Below are 23,955 nucleotides of genomic sequence, written 5' to 3'. Positions count from 1 at the left end.
GGGCAAGGAGACAGTCATGGAGAAATAACGGGCGGGTCGCCTCTCCAAACACATGCAGACCTAACATTTTCCTGGGATCTTCCTTTTCTCTGGGCCTGGATTTCTTCACCTGTAAAAAGGAATAACACAGTACCCTGCCGCATCTAGCTGCAATTAAGCAATGTATGTAAAGCATCCAGCTCAGCGTGACCTGAGATTTCAAGGTCCTTTGCAGCGCCTGGTTGGCTCCATCAGCAAAGCATGCCACTCTTGATGTTGAGGTTGTGAGATCTAGCCCCACCTTGGGTGTAGCGATTACTTAAAATCCTTAAAAATACATAAATAAATACATAAATACATAAATAAATACATACATAAATACATACATACATACATACATACATAAATATCTGTTAAACTGCTCTGGAAGGCGCTTTGTGGAAGATCGGTCCCCTGAAGGATACACAGGGGTTGCTCATGAAAAGGGGAATCAGCGAGTGCAAGACTCATTTTTTTACGTTACTTTTCTGCGTTGCCTCAATGTTTAACCACGTCCTGTTTCTAAACAGGGTTCACAAAGTAAAAACAAGAAGCCACTGTTACAGGTCTGACTTGCCTGGGAATCTCTTTAGGCAGGGGTCCCTGAACCCCATCATGCAGAACCCTCCTCCCCATCCGCCACCCACCCCTCACCTCCCCCACCCTCCCGCAATGGGCAGCCAGAATTTGGAGAGATGATGGAAGCACTGATCAATCTTCCCCATTACGGAAAATCGCCACTTTGGGAAAGTCCGAGATTTTCACTGGTAACTTCACCGCCCCCTCCCCTTTCGCCCCGCCTCCTTTGTGTCAGGTAAACTGAGTCCCGAAGAGGCGTGACGGCATATCCAAGTCCGGGGATGGGGTGGGATGGGGTGGGGGACTGCGGAGGAAGCTCGGGTTTCCTGTTGGCTTTTGGGGATACGTCTAGATTTGAACTGCTTTGGGCGTCTTTCCCCTCCCGCTGCTCCGTGGTGGGGGGGATTCGCAGAGCCAATCGGATTTGAGACCTGGGCGGAGCCTCCGGGGGGCGGGGCGATGAGGCTCCGCCCCCCGAAGGCGCGGGCCAATGAGCGCGGGCGTCGAGCGGGCCAATGAGCGCGGGCGGGGGGCGGCGGGCCAATGAGCGCGGGGCTGCTCCGGGGGCGGCGCTCGGAGGGCGGCCAGGAGGGCGACGCGGCGGCTGCAGCCATGGGCGCTGGGCCTGCGGGGGCGCGGAGGGGGCTCGAGGGACTGCGGGGCGCGGCTGGCGACATCGCCGCGGGGACCGGCCCTGGACGCTGAGAGCCGCGGCGGGGTCCCCGCCGGCGCTGCGAGGGCCGGAGAGCGCGAGCCGGGGGAGCCGCCGGCCACCTCGGGGAGTGGGGGGTCGGGGGGGGGGTCGCGGGGGGTCCCCGCCTGGCCGCGGGGCGGATCGACGGGGCCGAGCGGGTGCAGCTGGGGGTGCGTGGGCCCCGCCGGGCACGTTTCGGGGTCCGGGCAGTGTCCGCTGGGGCCCGGCGCCCCCTGGGTCGAGCCTCCCGGGGCGCCCCTGGATGGCTGAGCTGCCCCTCTGCCGGCCGCCCGGGCGCCGCAGCGGCTGAGGTCGCTGGGATCGCGGGGCCGCCGCCCTCGCCGCCCCCTGCATGCCCGGCGCCCGGGTCGCGGCCCACCTGGACGCGCTGGGCCCCCTGGTCCCCTCCGTGCCGCCGCCGCTGCTGCCCTCTATGTTCTACGTGGGCCTGTTCTTCGTCAATGTGCTGATCCTATACTACGCCTTCCTCATGGAGTACATCGTCCTCAACGTGGGCCTCGTCTTCCTGCCCGAGGACATGGACCAGGCGCTCGTGGACCTCGGCGTGCTCTCCGACCCCGGCTCGGGCCTCTACGACGCCGACTCGGAGCTCGACGTCTTCGATGGTTACCTGGAGTAGGCTCGGTTACCGTCCTCCCCCGCCCCCGACGACCCGCACCCCTCGACCTGGACCAGCCGCCCAAATGATGCCGCCGCCGCTGGTTGGGGGCATCGTCCGGCCAGGGATGGGACCCCCAGGACGAGGCCCTCTCCGGCCTCCAAGATCTGTAAGTGCCCTCCTACAGATGAGGGTGGGTTAGGGGCGCTGGTGAAGAAGAGGGTGGCATCTCCAGACCGGAGGTGACCCCTCCCCGAGCCTCTGTGTCCACTTCTGATTTCCTCCATCCACCTCCTGGAGGTCTGTTTGGATGCCAGGAATGGCCAGACCCGCGTTAGGCCCTTAGCTGGGGCTGGAAAGCTTTCCCTGGTGAAGGTGACAGTTGCTGAAGACGGGAAGGAAGGCAGAGCAGAAGGAAGGTTGTTTGGGTTAGCCACGTACCTACTGCCACAGCTTATGGAAAAGCCTTTTCACCCAGATCCCTTTGAGGCAGAGCTGTTAGCTCCTCCCTTCTGCCTCAGTCTGGCTTGATGGTGACCTTGGCTTTTTTGGGGGGGATTCCCATAGCCCCGGAAGGATAAAGATTTGGAGTGTTGGAAAAGGTAGCAAGCCAGGCAGTGACCACCTTTGCCCTGTGGCCCTGGGGACTGGGTGGTGACTCAAGAGCAAGGGCCCTGGCTGAAGCTGTGAGGGGAGAAACATTCAGCAAAAGTCTGTATACTTCCTTTTGGCCTTGGGTTTGCTGCTATTTGGGAGTCGGGTTTCATGGTGCCTGAGCTCGGCAGTTCTGCAGCTTACATCTGCAAGGGCTGCCAGTTTTGCAGGTTGCTTTTGCAGACCAGGCAGGCTGGGGCTGGCTTTGCCTGCAGTGTTTGCAAGGCTTCACGGAGCTCTTGGGCCAGCGGGGAGTAGAGGGGACCACAGGATCTTTGCCCTGAGGTGTTCAAGTCCCGCCTCTAGGTCACTACCAGGAAGCTGTGTGACCTGCCCCACCTTGTGTGTCAATGGAAGGGAAGGGAAGGTCCAGGAAGGAGAGAGACTTGGCCAAAGTGTCACAGCCAGGAAGAGAGGCAGCTGGACAAGATGAGAGTTAGAGGTAGGCAGGCTGTTGGGTCTGGTGAGGGTTCATGGGACATGTAGACACTCTTTGGCTAAGGCCCTCCACTGAACTGTGTGCAGGGTCACTAGGCATAGGGCCTGAGTGGCAGTGAAGGGAGGACACTGAGGTGGCAGTCCATTTTTAGAAAACAGACACTAATGCCACTTACACACCATGTTACTCAGCACGCTGAGTTAACTCCTTTGCTCTGTGGCCTGTCTTTGCCGAGATGACCGTAGTCCAAGGGAAGCAGGACAGGGCAGGACCTACTGCAGATCCTGGGAGGTGGACAGTGAAACTTCTTTGACAAAAGCTTCATTTGAGCTCAGTGAGACCTTAGCAAGAGCCAGGTGCCAGGTGGAGAGTGTGTCGGCTGTCCTGTATCCCCGTATGCCTGCCGAGTCGGCTTGCCTACCTACCTGCCGTCCATCCATCCATCAGTACATTCCTTGATTGAACAAATGCTTACTGAGCACAGTCAACAAGAGAAACTTAGCCGTGGGCCTCCTGGCACCTGGCGAGAAAAGACAAGCAGATTTCCAAACAAGATCATCAGATTTTTTTGAGAACCATGAAGAAGGGAAGGGCAAGGACCCTGGGCATCCCCATTGAGTTCTTGCTGTTTTCTCAGCACTTAGAACAGTGCCCAGCATCTAGTAGGTGCTCAATAAATGTCTGTTGAGTGAGCAAAGTGAAAGAATAGAGGTGGGCTGCTTTAGAAAGGGGGATCAGAGAAGGTCTCTCTGAGGAGATGACACATTGGACCTGAGCCCTAAATTGGTAGAAGGAGCCAGGCTGAAAGATTTGGGGGAAACCAGTCAAGGCAGAGGGAATCGCTAGTGCCAAGGCTGTGGGGTAGGAAGGAGAGTTGGTTTTTGCAGCAACCAAAAGGAGGTCAGTGTGGCTGGAAAGCAGCCCCAGAAGAGGTCCGTGGGGTAAGGCAAGGGCAGACCATACAGGACCTGGGAGGCCATGGCCACGGCCATAGGCAATGGGAAGCCATCAGAAGGTTTTAAGCAGGAGAAGACACAATTTCACATTTTGCAAAGATGACTTTGGTGATTGTGGGCAGAATGGGCTGTCGGGGCAGGTGTGGAAGCCGGGAAGCCTGTTAGGGGCTATGGAGTTGCTCAGGCTGGAGGTGACCGGGGCTTCGGTGGGATGAGGTTGCTGAAGGTAGGGAAACACAGACCGAGAACAGTAAAAAGGTAAAATCTGTGGAGTTCCCCTCAAAACCCGGACTGGGCACTGATCATCGCACATGCCTGGGTCTAGGCCCTGTGCATATTCACTCATTCAGTCATTCGACCAACTTTGTCTCTGGCTCTTTCACCAGGCCCCGTGTTAGGCCTTGCAGATCCTAAGATGAATCTCTGCCTCCAAGCCAAGCGCTTGACTTTCAGACAGTGTAACTCGGTGAAGAATGTCTTATTTTATCTCTTCCCTGCATCAACAGAAACACTTCCCCTTCCAAATGAAAACATTGGCAGACTCTGAACCAAAAACTGAAACCCAAATGCTTCGACCAACTTTGCAGCAAAGGCTGTTTGAGCAGAAACAACATGAAGTGTGTCTCAGGGACCCTTCCTTGCAAAGCTGTCCGAGCCCCTGGGCCTGTTCTGGGAGGTAGGGAGGCCAAGGGCTGGGGCAAATACTCGAGGCCACGCGCAGCATTCCTTTTTCCCCAGTCCCGAAGCCACGCCAAAGCGGTCTTGGCCCCCGAACCCGGGAAGCCCGGAGTAGGGGACAGGAGGGGTGGCTAGCGGCAGGAAAACCCTTCGGGAGGGCTCCAGAAATGGTCTGACTGTACCTCATCTCTGGGCCCCTTTCTGTAAGCCAAGTCCAACCTCATCCTTTCTGGCTTGTTCTCCTGTGGACACCTTCTCATGTTGTGCACGAGAAGGTCAGGGAAGCGCTGACAAAGGGTGTGGGGCATGCCAGGTAGGACTGGATGGCTCTCAAGGCACACTCACTTGCTCTCTGTTTCTTTTTTTGTCTTGCATGTGTGCCCACAGTATAGTCCCCAAACATTTGCTGAGCATCTATAGAAGGAGGCAATGTTAGGGCTGTGATAAGGAGTGAGAGCGTGGTTCAAATCCCAATCCTAGCTGTGACCTTGGGTATGTTCCCTGTAGCTCCCTGGGTGTCAGTTTTCCCTTCTAAAAAAATGGAGATAATGAAATATGCCTCATTGCGAGGCTTACATTAGTTATACATAAAGCTCGCAGACCTTCCTATGTACAATAAGTGATAGGTTAATATCAACCGCTGCTAGCATTAACAGATATGATGGGAAGTGTAAACACGCAGGCCCTTGCACATGTATAATCCTGCACATGCACACGCATGAATATTTATAGCCCAGGATGAGCCACAGAGGACTGCCTGCCTGAGTGCGGGTGCGTTCAGGTGTAGATCCCTGGGACAGACTTCCCACTCTGCCTTCCTGGCCTAGGACACTCAGGACACCACCCTTCCCACTGCCTGTGGTCTCCAAAGGCCACCAGATCTGGAGCCCCTGTTTTCCTCGAGTTTTAATCATTGCCCAGGAGCAGGAAGCGGGGAATCAGGAGCTCCTTCCTTCCCAGGAGAAAGGGCCACTGCGGCTGGGAGTGCCAGGGAGTCTTCACATCCCAGCACTTCCGATGCGGAGGCAGCGGAGGCAGCGCAGCTGGATTGATCTGTCCATGTTCCTGGCACAGAGGGAGGGCTGTGGGAGAGAGCCTTTCTGCACCGGAAATGGAGAGCCTGCAGAACATTGCTGCCAGAGTCGGTGGGGCCTGGTGTAGCTCAGATATATAGGGTAACCAGACCCATTGGTCTGCTTATTCCGGGGTCTCCTGGCTTCTATGTCCTGACTCGGTGCCACAGCTGCTCCTGATCCACCCGCCCTGGTCCCTCCACACCCATCTGTGGCCTCTGCCATCAGCAGAACACCCAGGCTGGGATATCATTGCCCTGCTCAGAAACCCAGGCCTTCTGCAGGGACATGGACAATAGATTTAAGTCCTATGAGACCCCACAGGCAGCTGGTGGAACTCCTGCAGGGAGTGGGGGGGAGGAGGAGAGTCAGGGAGGATGAGGGAAACCAAGTGGTCTCCTGTCCCGGTGGTCCAGACAGGAGACAGGTGAGGTGGCGAGGGGAGGCAGGTGCACCCCAGGCCTGGCTGACTTTCCAGCTGTGTCCTAGCAGAAGGCTCACCTGGAAGTGTGCTGGCCACAAGGTGCATGAGTGCTTCTTCCTTTGGACAGAAGCAGATCCAGTTAGGGGTCTCCAGACAGCTGAGATGCCAGGGGTTCAGCTCCCTTGGCCCCAAGTTAGACAAACTGGAGATTTCATCCCAGACTGAGACCATGACAGTCTTTGGGTCTATTCTGGTGAACAAATTCTTTTGGGCTCCTCTCAACCCGACTATTCATATTCCTGATTTATCGGCTGTTCCAACCCCCCAACCCCACCCCACCCCACCCCCGACTTCTGAATGCTTAGCCTGCTTGTTGGAAATCAAGATCAACATTAAAGGGACAGCAGCACTAACCTCATCTCACAAATAAAGAAGCTGAGGCCCAGAAAGGAGGAGTGAGAGGCCAGGGAAGCAAAGCTGAGTGAGATAGCCGATCCCCCCCCTAACCCAGTGCTGGGTTTGCAGGGGGGGTCCAGGAAGGGGCTCCAAGATCCCAACCTCGGAATAGCACTCATGGCTCCGCCAGGCCTGCTGCATAGACGCTCTCGCTCCTTTTCGCTGAGTTACTTAAATAAAACTTTATTTTGAAATAACTTCACAAGTATACAGAAGTTGCAAGAAGAGTGCCAAGAAGTCCCACATATCCTTCACCCAGAGTCACCAGTTGTGCCGATTTACCTCTTGCCACATTTGCTCACCGAGGCAGTGTGGGCTGGCTCTACGTTTGTGCATGTCTATATATATGTATACGTATGGTTATTTTTCTGAACAATTTGAAAACGGATTGCAGACATTATGTTTCTTTACTCCTAAATACTTCACTGTCTGGTTTCTTAGATCAAGGACATTCATTTCCATAACCGTTGTCAAAATCAGCAAACTTAACACTGATGCAGGCCTATGACCAGTCTAATCTGTGACTTTATTCAGGTCTCACCAATTGTCCCAATAGTGACCTTCCCTGGCAGAAGGCAGAGTTGAGGTTCCAGATCCCATCCCAGATCACCCTTTGCCTTAATCATTGTGTCTCTCAAGCTGCCCTCGATCCTGACCAGCTCCTGTCTTCATCTTTCATGGCATTCACATTTCAGAGGAGTACAAGTCTGGTATCCTGTAGAATATCTCTCAGTGTGGGTTTATCTGATGTTTGCTCTTGCAATTAGGTTCAGATGATGCATTGTTGGCAGGAACCCCTCAGAGAGGTGAGTGCACTCGTGAGTGCATGACGTATGTCCCGCCGCTGGTGGTGATAACTTTGATTGCTTGGCTAAGGTGGTACCATTTCTCCCTTTATAACTTGTAGTTGCAATTAAATACACTAGTTCTAGTACTTCGCTTTTCAGAAGACTACTTTTTTTTATGTGAATTTATTTTTAAAAGGATGGCGTGTAGTCAGTTCTTAATAAATGATGCTGTGTTGATGGTGCGTCAGACCCAGAGGGGACTCCGCCCAGGAAGCCTTCCCCTCTCCTTGGGTGCTCGCTGCCTCTTGGGGGCCCATCACCAAGGAGGATCTGTCCCCATAAGTGGCCTTTGAAGCAGCCCAGGGTGATGATAACTGGTACCCAGTGAGTCCAGGTGATGCTGCTGTCCTTACAGCTATCATCCTCTGCCCGGAGCCTGGGGAGGCACTGGGAGTGACTCCTGGTTCCAGGCACCCCTGAAAGGGGAAGGCTTCATTCTTGTGATTCCTTCCTGCCAGAGGACTTGGCCGGGTGGTTAAAAATAACTGCCTCTCCCACATCTAGCTTCCCCTAAGCGTCACCCTTGAAGCAGGCAGGGCAGGGCTCATTAGCTCCATTGTACAGGGAGGAAAACTGAGGCTTAGGGATGTTGAGTGACTCACCCTAGGTACCCAGCTCTGAGGTGGCCAGCTGGGCCTCCTAGCCACACTCCCAGTGCTGCTTCGAGTGAGGCCCTCTGCCACAGGGGAGGCCGTTGAAGCAGAGTGTGGCCGGGCTGTCGGTGCTCTGCTACTCTCGTGCACCTGCTACTTCTCCCTTTGACCAGGCGTATCTGGCTAGAACTAAGGGTTTCACTTCCATTGTATTTGCTTTTAGTTTGCCTTCTGTTTATGACAAATGATCCTGTTTTTTATTCTTGATAGTGACATAAAAGTTCCTCTTAAAAATTTGGAGCTAAAAAAAAAAGTCCATTGATTTAAAATACCAAAAAAATAATCATCCGGGCAGTTCTTAGATTTGGCAAGACTCCTGGACAAATGCTGCCCTCCACCAACCAGCTGGAGACTCGTTCTGGGCCAAGAATCTTCACAAAACCCACAGCTGGTGAGTGTCAGCAACTGACATGTCAACCGGAATCTGAGTCTGAGAAGCCAGTCCTTGTTTCTCTAGAACACCGGCATCCATCAGAGGCCCAGGCAGCCGGGCAGTCTCTCCTTTCCCATCCCCTTCAGGCCATGAACCCCTGGACTAGCCGAGGCAGAGGTCATCCTTCTGCCACACAGCCCATCACTGAGCTGACAGTGGACACCCATGCACGTTGGCTCTGGGTGACATCTGCCTTTAGCCACTTGAATTGATTGGCGCGAGGGAAAGAGGAACGAGCAATGGGTTTCCAGCCAGCAAGGACTTTGGAGGGCGACAGGGCTACATGTTTCAGGCCGCCAGCACTGAGGAGGCCCCCCGGCCTGGTGTGTTTGCTAGCTGGGAACAGGTGGGAAGGAGGGGCGGGGCCGCTGCTCCCTGATGCGTCATGAATTGCAGGCACTCCACAGATGTGACTTCATACGATCCTCACAACAAACAGCCCAACAAGGTGGCCACTGTGCTCCTGTTTCAGCTGAAGAAACAGGCCTAGAGGGATGAAGTAACTTGCCTGAGGTCACGCAGCTACCAAGGGGCAGAGCCAGGATTCCCACAGATCAGCCTTGCTGTGACTGCTCCCAAGGAGGGGGGTGGCTAAAGCACGTGAGAGAAATCTCCTTGCAGCATGTCCAGAGCTTGGCCCACCAGCACCCTGCAGACGCAAGAGCCAATCCCAAAACTAGGCAGTCTCTCCACAGAGGTCATGAGCCGGGACTTGCTTCTTAAAATGGATCGAGTGCCCAGCTGTCATTCTTAATGCCAGAAATGAGTCAGCCGGCCACTCCCTCTGTCCAGCTCTCGGGAGTAGCCTGGAATGAAAGGTTATGGTTTCAGAAAGAAGAAGAAGGAGGAAAAAAGCCAACAGCTAATGAATGGTCTGTCATGCTCTAATGATGATTAGGAAAGCTGGAGAACCCACTGCTTTGGATCCTGCAGGCTGCAGCTCCAGGATGCTTGCAGCCTCAGGCTTTTCATGCCTTGGAGGAAAGAGATGCACCTAAGATCAGACCACAGAGGTTCAAATCCACCTCTGCCCTTTGCAAGCTCTATGGCCTTGAGCAATTTGCTGAAGCCTTTCTGAGCCCTGTCTGAAATTCCCGATGATGCCTGGCCCCACCTCCCAGGGTTGTCCTGAGGAATACATGAGCTAGGACAGGAGTTAAGGCAGATGGTACAATGTAAGCAAAGAGTGCTTGAGAAATATCACCTGTTGAGATTCTCAAGCTTCTCATTGGTGGATTTGCTGTGAGGCCAGACTCGCAAGTTAAGGAACAAGGGGATTGATCTTTAACATGGAGCCACAGTGGGTGGTGGCACAGATGAGAGGTCACAGGACGTCCTCTAGCTGAGGACAGGGAGACCTGAGCTGTCCTCAACTTGCTGTGTGACTTAGGACAGCTCCCTGCCCTGTCTGGGCCCTTTGTGGAAGCAGTGATACGGACTCCCGATCAGGGTTTCCCAAACCCCATATGACCCCGTCAACAATTTCTGCTCCCTAGTCTGAACTCTGATTTGTGTCATTGTTTTCATTAAATGTGCTCTTTTTAAAGGGAAGTCGTGCTCTGAAAAGACATGTACTTTATTTTACTATCAGAAGTGGAAACCTGGCATCACTTGCCATAAATAGAAGGTGACCCTGAATAGCACAGTGAAAACAGAGAGCAGTAGTGGGTCCAGCTGGAGCCGGCGCCAGCAGGGCCCTGGGCCTATTCAGATGGGAGATTAGCATGTGTCAGAGACACGTTCCAGCCAGGCTGATGCTTGTCTGGCCTCTGCTGGTGGCAGACACCAAGACTGGGAGAGGAGTGGGTCCCCATTCCAGAGGTGATTCTGTGTTCTCTGACACCCAATCCACATGAGTCTGAAATGGGCTTAAGTATGAACCCCTCCCTTAGAGATCTCTGAACGGAGCCCTGCTCTCAGGAGCACCACCACTGACCCTACAGGAAACCCCAGGGGTTCCTTGGACGGAGGTCAACAAAGGTGGATTCCTGGTGGGATGGGAGAGGGAGCCATGGACACCTTTCTAGAAGGCTGAGCTCAGCAGTGCTCTGGCTGCAGCCCTGGCTTCCCCTCCCCATGCCAGATCCAGCTTGGGAGGTGGGATGAGGCCCCAGGACACGAAGACCTGGCCTGTGTCTTCAGCAGCAGCTGGGGACTCAGAGCAGTGGAAGGATGTGTTCCCAGCTGGCATCTAGAAGATGAATCTGGCAGACAGCACAAGAAACTTGCCCATCCTCCCCTCTCCGCAGTGTCCACCATCGCCTGCCTTCTTGCTCCCCTCCCCCACCCCATACCAAACTCCAGGGGGTTCTAGGGGTTGCTGTGGACTCGTTGCCCACCTGCCGCCTACCTGGCCTACCTGGCGTGCTCTTCGTGCGCAGCCATCCCCCGACTCAGGGCTCTGTCCATCCCCTGTACCCCCTCCTGTCGGGCATATTACCTTGGGCTGCACTCGCTCACCAGACTGTGTCTCAGAAGCATGGCTGCATTTATCACAGGATCCCCAGCACCCAGCTCTGGAGAACTGAGCGTGTCTGGATGAGTTACTTACCGTGCCTGAACCTTACTGCCTTTGTCTGTAAAATGTATCATAATAGCATGCCACTCCAGGAGTTGATGGGGGGGGTGGGTGGTGGTGCTGAATGACATAATGTACGTAATGCTCTGCCTCAGGCCTCCTCTCCCTGGAGCAGACCCCTGGATAGAGGTTCAAGTGCAGGTCGTTTATTTGGGAGGTGATCCCAGGAACTACCAGCAGGAAAGGGTTCTCAGGTCACCACTGCAGCCCTGAGCTCAGTGCTGCTCAGGAACTCTGGGGGCCAGGATACATAGAGGCTCAGCTGCAGGGTGCAGGAGCTGAGGTACTGATCCCCCACCCTCCTGGTCATCACTGATTGGAAGGCAGCTATGGGGGGACCTTGGCTCTGCCTGCACTTGCAGCCTGGGGGCCAGGCAGGCTTCAGAGGCAGCTCCCTGCAGGTGGAAGCTGCCAGGTTCGGGTGCCCTGGATGGGCGTGTGGAGGGACCAGGGCATCTCTGCCTTGGGGACGAGGCACACAATCAAAGCTCAGGTGGTGGCAGCTGCCTGGGTGTGATGGTTTCTGTCGTCATCGTCACCAGTCCAGTGCCAGCTCTGCCTGTCACAGTCAGTGTAACAGGTCACTTGGCTTCTCTGCACCTCGGGGAGATGCGTGGTTCTCAATAGAAATAGTCCTGCCCCCTCCGCGCCCCTCGGAAATGGGGCCAGGTGCATTTTTAGTTGTCCCTGTGCCCCAGGACTGCTACTGGCATTAGTGGTCTGCGACCAGGGATGCCGCTCACAGTCTCACAATGCCCACAATCGGCCTCCTGCCTCTGAGAATTTTCTGCCCCAGATGTTGGTAAACGACAGTACAGGTTGTGTATTTAACATGTAAGTTGTTATTTGACTCACGATGACGTTTGCAGGAGGTATAGTCTGAGCTGGCGGTGGTGAGAACCAGAGCTGGGCCAGGAGGGTAGGCATGGGAAAATGAGAGGTTGCAGAGACCCTGGCGCCCAGCTAGACACAGAAGGTGGTGGGTATGGGAAATGCCAGATTGGTTCTGGGAAATGGGGAGCAGCCGAGGGGCCAGGAGGGGAGGAAGAGCCATGTCTTGTGAGGACGAGTGCAGTAGGGCTGCTGAGTAGCCTGGCCTGCGAAGCATCTTCCGGGCAAGCTGGGAGGTGTCGCCAAGCCCTGCCCACTGCCCGGGCTTGCTCAGCCGCTCTGGGGCTCAGGTCAGCCAGCAGGCCCTGGGTCACCCTGAGCACGCTGCCGTCCTTCCTCAGGGACCAGGATCCCCCTCCTCCTCCTCTCGCCCAAGAATGGATTAAGTGAAATTGCACTGGCGCCCAGTCCAGGGTCCTTAGAAATCAGGCAAATTCATTAAAAAAAAAAAAAAAAAGTTAATGAGAGTTTAGGAAAAGATGCCCAGCCTGAGAGTGGGCGTTCTGATGGTTCCCGAATGCAAGGGATGGAGGAAGGCCTCCCTGCCCCGCCCCGAGCCTCCTGAGGCCACCACCAAATGGGCGAAGGCGGACAGTGCTTCCGTGCTGGTAACACTCCCTTTCTCCCCTCTCGCTAGGCCTGCTCCCCCCGAAAGCTCTGTGCCAACAGAGAGGTTTCCGTCCGGACCCCAGAGGGTAGGATGGAGAGATTGAAACTGAGAGCGGAGGCCCAGAAGGCCTTTGCCCCCACCCAAGGGGGAAAGGCAGGGGCGTCCGAAGACCTCCCCCACCTGCAGCGTCGCACAAACAGCCTTGCCTTGGCTTATGACCTTTCGCAGTTGCGATGGATGTTTACAGGAACCCAGCCAGAGTCTGCCTCCCCGCTCTTCACCCCCGACTGCACCTGCTTCTCCCACTTAATCTTCGGAGAGGATACTTCAAACTGCGGACACGCGCACAGAGGCCACTCCCAGCTCCATCTGCTGCCAGTGGAGCCCGAAGCCCGGCCCGCTTTGGCCCGAGGCTGGCCCTAGATGCAAGGATTGTTTCAGGGAGTTAAATCAGAAGGAGAAGAAGCCGCAGAACGTGTCGGGCTGAAGGGTCGGGCTTGACTTATCCATTTCAAGTTCCTCGTTCTTCATCAAGTTGCCAGAACTGATACATCACGCCGAGGGGGAGTGCCACGTTGCTCCTCCAGCCGGAAACATTTTTTGAAAATGTGAGTGGTGTGGATACTTGATGGTGATAAACCTTGTAAAAGCAATACTTAGGAGGCTGACTTCTTTCAATTAAAACATGTATGCAACTCCAGCCTATGGGGCCCTGCCTGTTTTGTTTTTTTTTTTTTTTTTTTTTTTAAAGATTCAGAAAAGGAGCCCGTAGGCAGGACCTTGTGCTCGACAGAGGGCAAGAGTCAGGGCCTCCCCAGCTTGGGACCCAGCAGAGCTGGCCACAGAGTCAAGGATGTGGCCCTAGACAAGGCACATCTGTGAAATGAGGACAGGAATTTGCACACCTCATGAGATGACTTTGTGCTAATAATTACAGAGGAGCCCCTCTGGGCTGACACGGCTCTGTATCAGGACACACAGCTTGGCAAGCAGAGCCCACGTTGGTCTGCAATCCCCATTTGCCTCCTTGTTCAGGTGCCTTTGTGCAGTGCACAGACTGCCTAACCACACCAGACTGCCCTGCCCAGGGAGGTTTTTTGTTTTTTTTTTTTTTAATTTACTAAAATGCAAGACTTTCCAGAGCAGGAAGCTGGGGCATTTTATTGAGTACGCCACTGTGTCCTCTGTACATATTTGTGGGATGAACAAAGCAAATAAGCAAAGTTGTGGTGAGGATCATTTATCCCACAAACATTTATTGAGCACTTACTGTGTTCAGGCACCTTGCAAAGGTGCAGAGCATACAGCAGTGCCCAAAGCAGACAAGGGTGTTGCCCACCTGGAGCTCACAGCCTAGGACAGCAGGCAACACAGCAGATAAGGATGAAAAAAGATAAAAGTAATGACCAGTTTGGAGAGTGGGAGTGGGGGGTGTCTATTTACTGGGGAGGTGCCCTTTAAACTAAGTCCTGGGGCATCTGGGTGGCTCAGTGGTTGAGCATCTGCCCTCAGCTCAGGTCTTGATCCCGGGGTCCTGGGATCAACTCCTACACCAGGCTCCCCACACGGAGCTTGCTTCTCCCTCTGCCTGTGTTTCTGCCTCCCTCTGTGTGTCTTTCATGAATAAATAAGTAAAATCTAGGGAAAAAAAAAAACAAACCTGCAGGATCAGAAGTTGTCCAATGTGAAGGGCCGGGAAGAACGTGCCAGGCAGAGGCAGAAACAAAACATACATAACGAGGACTGGGCTGCATGCCAGGCTCTTGCTGTGACTGTGCCAACCCCTTGAATTGCCGCACAATGAACACGGTACTGTAATTATGCCCATTTTACATATGTTGAGCCTGAGGCACGGAGAGGTCATGTGCACACGTGGTGAGCTGGGCGCTGAGCCCAAGCTGGCTGGCTCTGAAGTCTGCTGCTGGCCCTGGACTGTGGTCCCTTCGAGCAGGAAGGACTTAGCATGGTGCTGCCACAAAGTAATGATTACTGATATTTACTGAGCACCTACTATATCCCTTGCACTGTGATGAGCACTTCACACGCATCCACTTACGTAATAAATGGTAGCTGTCACACAGGCAGGCAGAGCTACGAATAATCCCAGCCCTGGACTAGGGTTTTGTCATCTCTGAACAAACTCAAAGCTGTGGGTGCAAGTGTCCCCCCACCCCTCCGGCTGAGGGGTATCAGCAGAGGCCTGTCCTGCAGGAGAGTCCCCCTGTCCCCCCTGTCGCCACACAAACAGCAGCCCGTGGACTGCACACAATCCACAAATGCCGGCACACCCTGAAGAGTGATGTCCAAGCCGGTCAGAACGCCTGGCGCCCTTCGCAGCTGGGCCGAGGCAGAGGGCACCTCCCCTCCTCCCCACCCCCGCCCCGCACTGTCTCTGCGAGGACTGCCAGCTAGGCAGCCAGGTCCAAATCCCTCTGACCCTCCTGACCCCTGACTCCCACTTTCCGGGAAGAGGAGGAGAGTTTCGAAACCGGGCATCAGAGCCAGTGTGCTAGAGCCAAACAGACAGCTCCCCCCGCCCCCAGGAGAAAGCCCACTTAACCTGAACTGGGACATGTGACCAAGCAGGCCAAGCTCCAGCAAAACAACCACAGAGCGGGCGGCAATCTGTGTAGACAGCAAAGCTTCCGGGGCCCTTTTAGGCTCGCCGCGGCCAAGGCAAGATGCCAGCTCGACTAAGAAACGGCTCCCGGGGTAGAACGACGAGTCGGAGGCAGACGTAAACCTCTCTGCAAGGCTTACGGTACTTCAGCCTTGCTGATCCCCCAATAATGGATTTGCCACTACAGCTTGGGATGCCGTAGGGAGACCCCTTTCCACGGAGGCAGGATGTGGGCCAAGGTGGACTCTGCTGGGGGGCCGGGAGCAGTCGGGGGCAGTTGGGGGGTAGGAGAGCCACAGACCCTGTCACACAGGGCACAGGCTGTGGAGGAAGTAGTGCTGTGTGACCCCCAAGGCTGGGTTATAAAAAGGATGCTTCCTTCTGTGATCTCTCTTCCATGTTGGGTGGTGACCCTTCAACCCAGCCACCACGCTACGGTGAAGCCCAACCAGCCCACAGGCAGAGATCTCCCTTCTGTGGTTCCGTAGAGGCACCAAGGCCCCAGGCCCACCCCCACCCCACCCGCACCTGCCAGCATCAAGTCCCTGAGCCTTCAATGATGCCAACCCCAACCGCCAAGCTGCCCCAGCCAACACCGAGTGGGGCAGAGACGAGCTGTCGCCCAGCCCGCAGAGCAGGCACAGTGTGAGCAGAATAAATGTGTGCATTGTTTCAAGCCACGGGGCATCCCGGGGAGCCTGCGAAGCATCAGATAACCGAACAGCGGGCACCCCGAAACGGTAATTGTGGTATGAACTCAACCAGTGGGCACCCCCGTGAGATCAAATGAGCCCTTTATAACGTAGTGAAACACGACACGAGAAATGAAGGCCGAGGGGCAGGTGTGGTTCCAGCCCACCGCCCCCACGTTAGTGTACCATCAGCAATTTCCAGCTCCAGTCCAGTGTGTCGGGGCCATGCCTAGCTTTGGCCTCGACAGAGTTAGTGCAAAACAGTGAGTCCTGCAGATGGAACGCAGCAGCCACAGCCCCCCCCCCCCGCAACCTGTCACGGTCACAGTCTGGGAGTGAGTGGGCGGGGCTGACCGCTGGGATCCGCAGGGCGCCAAGCGTGCCCTGTTAGGACAGCAGCGTGGAGAGGCGCTTCCTCCCCAGGCTGGCGGGGACCTGGGGACGCAGAGATGCAGCTGCCTCCATCCCTCGCTCCGGCCCAGCTGCAGCTGCTAGGAGCGTCCTGTCCCGCAGGGGGGACCGCACCTGCCATCAACCTGGACCCCGCGGGAGCCTGGAGCCAGGCCTGGGTCCGTCCGCAGAGCAGGCCACGGTCCTTCCCGCTGCTGGGTGGGGGCCAACCCCAAGCCGGCAGGGCTGGGCGCCACGATGCTCGGCTCATGGACACGAGAAGAACTGTGTCCACAGATCACCAGTTCAAGGTCCAGCGTGGTTGGCGTCCTCCAGGAACGTGCTGTGAGAGGTCGGGAGAAGGGGCCGGTCAGAACGCTCTCGGAGGGGCAGCTCAGCACAGGGACCGGGGAGGAGGTGGGGTTGGAGGAGGACATCACGGGGGGTGGGGAGCACGGAAGTCACCGGTGCAGAAACTCCCAGAGCAAATCCTACAAAGACGATGCAGGGCAGGCAGCAGGGGTGGCTCAGGGACCTCTAAGGAAGCTCTTCCCAAAACTAAGGGCTGTGGACGGTGACTCCCCACCTCTCCATGCCTGGCCACAGGGAGGAGGCTCAGGGGCCAAGTCCCCAAAGCCTTTATTTTATTTTTTTAAGATTTTATTTATTTATTTGAGAAAGAGGGCACTAGAGAGACAAGCAAGCACGAGTAGGGGGGGCAGATAGGGAGAAGCAGGGTTCCCACTGAGCAGCAGGCCCAATGTGGGGCTCGATCCCAGGACCCAGGTATCACGACCTGAGCCCAATAACCGACTGAGCCACCCAGGTGCCCCCTCTCCAAAGGCTTTAAAGACCCCTCCACCAGTCACAGGAGGAGGCCCCAGACGGTGCAAGGTCCTGACATGCTCACCCAACCACCTGCCACCCTCCTCGCCCCCCTCCTGTGGATTCTGACTTCACAAGACACTGGCCCCAGCAGCCCCCTGTGGTTCTTCCCGCCTGAGCCCACCCCGCTTACCTACCTCATCCCAGGCATCACGGAGATCATCTCAGGCTGATCCGTGAGTCCAGCTGCTGCAGGTGTTCATGGACGCCGAACGGGATGGTGGGCGTCCACATCCTGCGATGGGCGCGGCATGCGGGGGCCAGGTGAGAGGAGCCCCAGAAAGGGGAGCCCCCAGCACAAGCTGCCCCCCCATTCCCTCCTACCACCCAGCCTAGAGCCCTGGAGACTTCCCACTGGGCAGAACCAGACCAGTGCGGGGTTATAGCGACAGCAGAGGCCCGGGAGCCCCGAGACCCCCTTTCTTTAGACCTGGTTCTGCTGCTGACTTGCTATGTGACCACAAAAAAAGCCAGTTAGCCTCTCTGTGCCTCATTATCCTCATCTGTAAAATGGGTCTTATAAAATCTATGCTAGGAGGTATGAGGAATTATGTAGGTGAACGTGCCTCAGAAGAGTACAAAGTACTGATATTGGGCATTAGACATCACGGCACAGAATAATACAGAAGTTTGAACCATATAAAACTGCCAGATTTGCCAGGTCCAAAATAATAGAAGTGATTTCATATCGTTCACTCTTAATACACTGAGCATTTTCAGGTACCAACCACTGTTCTAAGATTAATGTGAACCTCACAAACCTACTTGGGGGTAAATATTATCCCTCCCAGTTCACAGACAAAGAACCTGAGGCCAGGGAGGTAACGTTTGCTCATCCAAGGCCTCACATCAGTGAGGCCCAGGGTGGGATTTGAGCTCAGGGCTCACAGGAGCTGCACCCCTGGGAAGCTGGTGGCTCTCCACCCACTGGGGGGCCGAGACTTACGCCAGTGTCTCCACGTGAGGGCACTTTCTCAGGCTGGCAGCGAGCTGCTGGGCCCCGGCGCCCGTGAACTTGTTATACTGGACACTGAGGAGAGAAACCCATTGTAGGGCCTGGCCCTTGGTCCAGGCCAGCCAGCCCCAGACCAAGGCCACCACTGTGCAGTCAATGAGCAGCCCTTCCCAGCATGGCAGCAGGAACCCCACAGTCCCCCAGAGCCCCAGCCCCCTGCCACCCACTGTCCCCACTCACTCCAACACCCGGAGGGACACCATGTCTGGAAGCACCTGTGCCAGGCTCTCAGCTCCCACATCACAGATGTAGTTATTGTACAGGCTGCCAGAAACAGAGGTCAGAGGTCATGGTGGAGGGCTGGGGGTGCCAGGAGGTCAGGGGCCATGGGGTTCCCCATTTTACAGAGGGACAAATTGAGGCTGCTCCTCTGGGGTCACACAGTGAGTCCAGGGAAGCCACAGGAGCGAGTGGAAGTAGTTTCCCGGCTGAGGCTTCCCAAGCTCAAATCCCAGCTCCAGGGCTTGCCGCCTGCGTGACCCTTGGCAAGTCACTTAACTCCTCGGTGACTCAGCTTACTCCTCCATAAAATGGGCACAACAGAGTAATTGTGGAGAGGAGTAAATGAGTTAATGCTGGTCCGGTATGTAAAACAGGGCCCAGCACACGGAATGACAAATCCTAGCTGTGGTTCTGACTACCTCCTGCGGGTGGAGGGAGGTGAAGGCAATACGAGCTACCGCAGACCGTGTGACCACCACCGGTGTGACCACCACCGGGGATTGCTGGGGACAGAAAACCAGAACCCCTGGGCCAGCTCGGTTGCCGTGGCGCAGTCACAGCTACCGCGGGGCAGAGCTCTACACTCAGTCACAATCATCCTTGCAAGCCACCCGGTGCTCCCGAGGTTCCCATCCCAAGGCCATGACTTCGCCATGACTCAGCCTCAGGGCCCCACTGCAGGGCAGCACGCGTAAAAGCAGCAGGTCTACACTGCAGTAAAGCAGATTTAGGCTATACTCCAACACCCCCTGAGGTCACAGGTTGGCCAGGCCCAGGGCCGCGACCGTGCGGAGGCTCTACAGTTTCTTCCTGGGGTGTGTCTTAGAACCCAGGAGGCTCCCGCCGCCTCCCACAGACCCAGGATTCTTCCCATATTTCATTTACACCAAGATGCCCACATTCACATTCAAGTATCATTGAGACCCGGATGTGCCTGACAATCCATGAGCGTCATGGCTTAATTAGCAGAGTTTTGTCCTCTTAATGGTGTCTTACAGTGGATGGCATCTCAGAGCCCTTCCAGTATGAGGTTTCCTAAAGTGTTGGTCAGACCAGATATTACCCCATACGTGCCACTTGCTTCTCCATTCACAATGGAAAACCTTCAAAAGCCCTTTGGGGGCCTCCGAGGGCCTCCCTGCATAATCTGGCCTCTTCTACCTCCCCCACCTCATCTCCCACCCTCTGTCCCTATAGCCAGCCACCATGTCCCTTCTGGCAAAGACTCAAGGCCATTGCATCTTCTGTTCCCTGCTCCCGGGATGCCTGTCCCTGAGCACTTCCACGGAAGGGGAAGGGCCTCCTGAGCTCCTTGGCAACTTCAATATTCCCCATTGACTCTCTTGGGCCCTCGTTAGTTTCCTTCCCAGCACGAGTCACTATTTAAAAATATTTAATTTGTGCATGTGTTTAGTTGTTATGCAAGAAGCTTCGAGGCAAAGAATGTTTGTTTTGTCCATAGCTGTATCTCTAGTTCCTAGCACAAGTGCTGGCCCATGGTTGATATTAGAGGCAATTAGATGCCCTGCACACTCCTGGGGGTGTGCCAGCCGCATAGACTACGAGTGGCGCAGTACACAACCTGCGCAGCTGTGCATGGTGACCCCGGCTGGAATGAAAATGGAGGGGATGATGGGTCAACAACTAGATGGACCAGATATACCATCTCCCCTGGGAACGTGACTCTGGCTGCCCTGTGTTGAGGGCTGAGGAAGGAGCAGGAAAGGCTGGCGGGGGAGGAGGGCCGGCACGGCCCAGCTGAATGGCTGGGGCTCTGGGACCCCCCAACCAGGGAGCCGGACTGGAAGCCACCCAAAGCCAGACGCGCTATGCCAAGGCCCACCAGGAGGTGGCAGTGCAAGCACCCCATGAGCGACCAGCACCAGCCCCGATGCCCACATGTGGTCCCCCCTGGACTCCAGGAAAGGCTCCATCCTGCCATCCCCTGGGGAAAGAGGGCCCACATTCACGGTGCACCACAGCCAGGTGTGGCGCCCAGCGCCTTCCACAGGCCATTGGGAGGGTGCCCATTGTCCAAATGAGTCAGCAACCTGCGCAGCTGGTCAGGTCCTGCTATCTTGCATGATCCAGCTCCGGGGGGGTTGTGTTTATATTGGGTTTTAGGTCGAAGTCCCCCACCCCCCTTCACCTAGCAAGCGCACACAACAGCTCAAGCAGGGACGGCCTCCAATCCCAGGGTTGGGCTCTGCACCTGCATGAAGGAGGCTCTCCACCCTCTCCACCCACATCTGACCGATGACGGAGGAGGCAGGGGGTCCCCACTCACCTCAGCCTGAGGAGGGATGGAGCCAGGGAGGGCAGGGCCTCTGCGAGCTTGCAGGCGCCCACGTCGGTGATGCTATTCTGGGACAGGCTGCAGGGACACACAGCAAGGGGAAGGGCTCAGGGCCAAATGTGTAGGCCCCCTGCCCATCAACGCCCACCGACCCCGGGGCAGAGCTGGGGGGCTCCCACCTCCCCACACAGTGGCCCTGAGCAGCAAACACAGGCCAGCCTACCTGGAGGAGAGCCCTGGGGAACAGGCTGCGAACAGCACTGTGGATAAGTGGTGACCCTTAATAAATAAAAGGACAGTCCCGCCCTGCCGCTGCGTGGGATGTGGGGTGAGGATCGAGAGAGAGATCACACTCCCCCCACATCTGCTCTATGATTTGAGACCATCCTTCTTATCCCCGTGGACCACATTTCCACGCTATAATTGAATACGTATCCACATTATTTGTTTAATGGCAGGTCTTTTGATTTGTTTCTGTATCCGTGTGCCTACATCCGTGCCAAGTACATAGTAGGTGCTCAATAAATACTTAAGTGGGTGGGGAAAAAAGACAGGAAGGAAAGGGAGGAGAGGGAGGGAGGGACGAAGGAAGGAGAGGGGGGAGAGAGGGAGATCTAGCCTACCCACAGCATCACCTAGAATACTATAAATTACTGGGGAAGTCTCAGTGTCCCTACAATCAAGGAAATCCCAAAGTAAATCCTGCAGCCATCCCGGTCCCAGTTACAATGCGGAGTGTGGACAGACTTTGATGATCCCCTCTGGGTTCAGTAAATGCTCATGAAGATCCTCCTACATCAATCTGTCCACTTCCCAAAACCCAGGACAGTTGTTTTTTGTTTGTTTTTTTTTAACTAGGTTCCACACCTGGTGTGGAGCCCAATGCAGGACTTGAACTCACAAACCTGAGATGGGGACCTGAGCTAAAATCAAGGTTTGGATGCTCACCCGACTGAGCTACCCAGGCACTTCTTCTTTTTTTATATTTCTTAATTTTATTTATTTGAGAGAGAGAAAGTAGGAGCAGGGGACAGGACAGAGGTAGAGGGAGAAGCGGGCTCCCCATTGAGCAGGGAGCCTGATGCAGAACTCGATCCCAGGGCCCCAGGATGATAACCTGAGCCGAAGGCAGACACTTCACCAACTGAGTCATCCACACTCCTTTCTTTCTTTTTTTAAAATAATATTTAGTATTTTGATGATGTTTTAGGGACACATCCTGGTCCGCCCCACAGCCTAACTTTCTCACCGAACATTATCTACGTTCATAATTATGGGTGTATTTGTTTGCTTGCCTACTAGGAGACCCCTGAGGTCAGGGCCTTTGTTTGTCCTGTTTAAAGCTGGGTCTCCGGGGCCCAGAACGCGGCCTGCACATAGCAGGTGCTCCTTCGGTATTCGCTGATTCAATCAACAGACGAGTGGCTGCATGTGTGATTCAATCAAGACACGAGTGGGTGACCGAATGGGCGAGCGAACATGAGAACGGGGAAGCCAGACACAGAAGGGGGGCGGCTCCGGCACTCACTTGAGAGTCTCCAGGGCCTTCAGCCGTGGGAAGGTGGCTGACAGCTGCTCCACACCCTCGTCCCCGATCTTGTTCTCACTCAGCGAGTCCAGGCTGCAGGTGGAATCAGTTGGAGGGACCATCAGCAGCCTCCTCCCATCCCTCCCCACCTTGGATTCACCATAGGCAACCTTTGGAGAGCGAGAATGAGTGGGACCAAGTCTTCATCCCCCCCCCCGGGGGCCCCAGCTGGCCAGCCAGGGGACAAGGTTCTGACCCGCCACGGATCTGAATCTTTTCTTCCCCACCCTGAGAGCCTCATGAGCGCAGGCGACTTCTTTAGCCTCTTAGAGCCACAGCTGAGCGATGGGATCATGCTCCCAGGCCCTGCACCGCACGTGAGCCCAGGGAGGGAAAAGAGTTTTCAAAGATCACAAAAGGACTCAACCTTTTCTTATTCTTGGGGATTGTCTCATCTGTCCTCCCTCTCCTGCAGGGTTGGGGGGGGTCCCCTGGTCACTCACACCAGCCATAATGAGGAAGCAGCAGGAGAGCGGGAGGGAGGAGGGGAGTTTGGGGTTCTCTCTGCACCTTCCCCCAGGGGCAGAGTTTGGGGTTCTCAAAACCAGAGGTCGCCCACGTCTATACTCACTCCAGATGCTGAAGAGAGGAGAAAGCCTCGAGGATCTTCACCAGTTTGGGGAAAGCCTGGGGGCCGAAGACTGAGCCCAGCCTAGGAGGCAAACAGCAGATGTGAGATGCCAGGAATAGTCACGGCTCCTCAATCTGGCACCAGGGTCGGTGGACCTGTCGCAGAAGGCATGTCTAGTCCGTGGCCTCCTCCCCATCCCTGCCTCCCCAGGTGCCTCCCCCGGGCCCCACCAGGTGGCGCCCCAATCCCTTCTGATCTGGGAGTGGGGGGTGTCACCAAAGCTCCCCACGCAGCAGCTGGGCTTCTGGCCTGGGGAAGTGGTTCCCAAATTCTGGCCCGAGGACCACCACTAGTCTCGAGAAAATTGGCTTATTTCTTTGCCATTACATTTATTTTTTAATCTTCATTTTTAAAGATCGGGCTTGAATTTACAACTCTGAGATCAAGCGCTGCATGCTCTACTGACTGAGCCAGCCAGGCGCCCCTATGTCCTTACATTTTAATAACAAAACCATTCATGGGGCACTTATTATGTGCCAGGCACATGCTAGGCCTTTCACCCAGATCAGATTTCATTTAATCCTCAAAACAACTCTGAGCTAAGGGCACTTCTTATCCCTGGTTTACAGATGGGGAAACTGAGGCACAGAGGGTTAAGTAATTCACACGAGGTCTCACAGCCTGGATCAACGTTTGCATCCAACATCCAGGGAACGAGAAAGATAAAGGCAGCGGAGGGCTGTCTCGTTCTGCTTTTCAAATATGGGTAAACTTTACTCCACGTAAAGAACGACCGTTTATTCTGAAATTACGTCCTCTGGCATGTTTTTGGCACGAAAATGCTCATTCTTCGATAAAATTACAGCGCCAGCAGTGGTTATTCTGCTTGTCTGGACGAACACGCTTGATGAAAATGAGAAGATGGTAACTGCATCCAGTTACTTGAATTTACTCTGGAATACTCTACACCCAGGAGCTTGTAGGAAGGATTATGGAGTTTGTGCACCAGTGACCCACTGCTCGCCTCCGTGGGCCGGGCCCATACGAGCCGCTCACGGAGAGGGCCAGGAACG

The 23,955-nt window shown here is 55.3% G+C and overlaps 2 protein-coding genes across 10 annotated transcripts in view; one reads left to right on the top strand and one right to left on the bottom strand.

Moving 5' to 3' along the window:
* The first annotated feature begins 1,420 nt into the window (after window positions 1–1,420).
* On the top strand, window positions 1,421–13,303 carry DEXI (Dexi homolog). Its single transcript, XM_077906630.1, has 2 exons — window positions 1,421–2,079; window positions 12,631–13,303. Exon 1 carries the CDS (start codon window positions 1,644–1,646, stop codon window positions 1,929–1,931), a length of 288 nt encoding a protein of 95 aa, XP_077762756.1. The 5' UTR covers window positions 1,421–1,643; the 3' UTR covers window positions 1,932–2,079; window positions 12,631–13,303.
* A 2,697-nt stretch (window positions 13,304–16,000) lies between these two features.
* The window catches only part of CIITA (class II major histocompatibility complex transactivator), a 47,219-nt gene continuing 39,264 nt past the window's right edge, over window positions 16,001–23,955 (bottom strand). For 8 of the 9 annotated variants that reach the window (XM_077906622.1, XM_077906620.1, XM_077906621.1 and 5 more), the window contains 7 exons: window positions 22,883–22,963; window positions 22,252–22,344; window positions 20,715–20,801; window positions 18,386–18,469; window positions 18,137–18,220; window positions 17,328–17,425; window positions 16,001–16,648 (listed from right to left, as the gene is read on the bottom strand). In XM_077906622.1, the coding sequence (XP_077762748.1) occupies window positions 17,350–17,425; window positions 18,137–18,220; window positions 18,386–18,469; window positions 20,715–20,801; window positions 22,252–22,344; window positions 22,883–22,963 (505 nt within the window). In that variant the 3' untranslated portion in view covers window positions 16,001–16,648; window positions 17,328–17,349. Of the gene's footprint in view, window positions 16,649–17,327; window positions 17,426–18,136; window positions 18,221–18,385; window positions 18,470–20,714; window positions 20,802–22,251; window positions 22,422–22,882; window positions 22,964–23,955 lie in introns of those variants that run through there. The other variant, XM_077906628.1, reaches the window with a different exon arrangement.

This window comes from Canis aureus, chromosome 8, assembly GCF_053574225.1.
Source record: "Canis aureus isolate CA01 chromosome 8, VMU_Caureus_v.1.0, whole genome shotgun sequence".
Lineage (NCBI taxonomy): Eukaryota > Metazoa > Chordata > Mammalia > Carnivora > Canidae > Canis > Canis aureus.
This window is presented reverse-complemented; position numbering and strand designations above follow the sequence as displayed.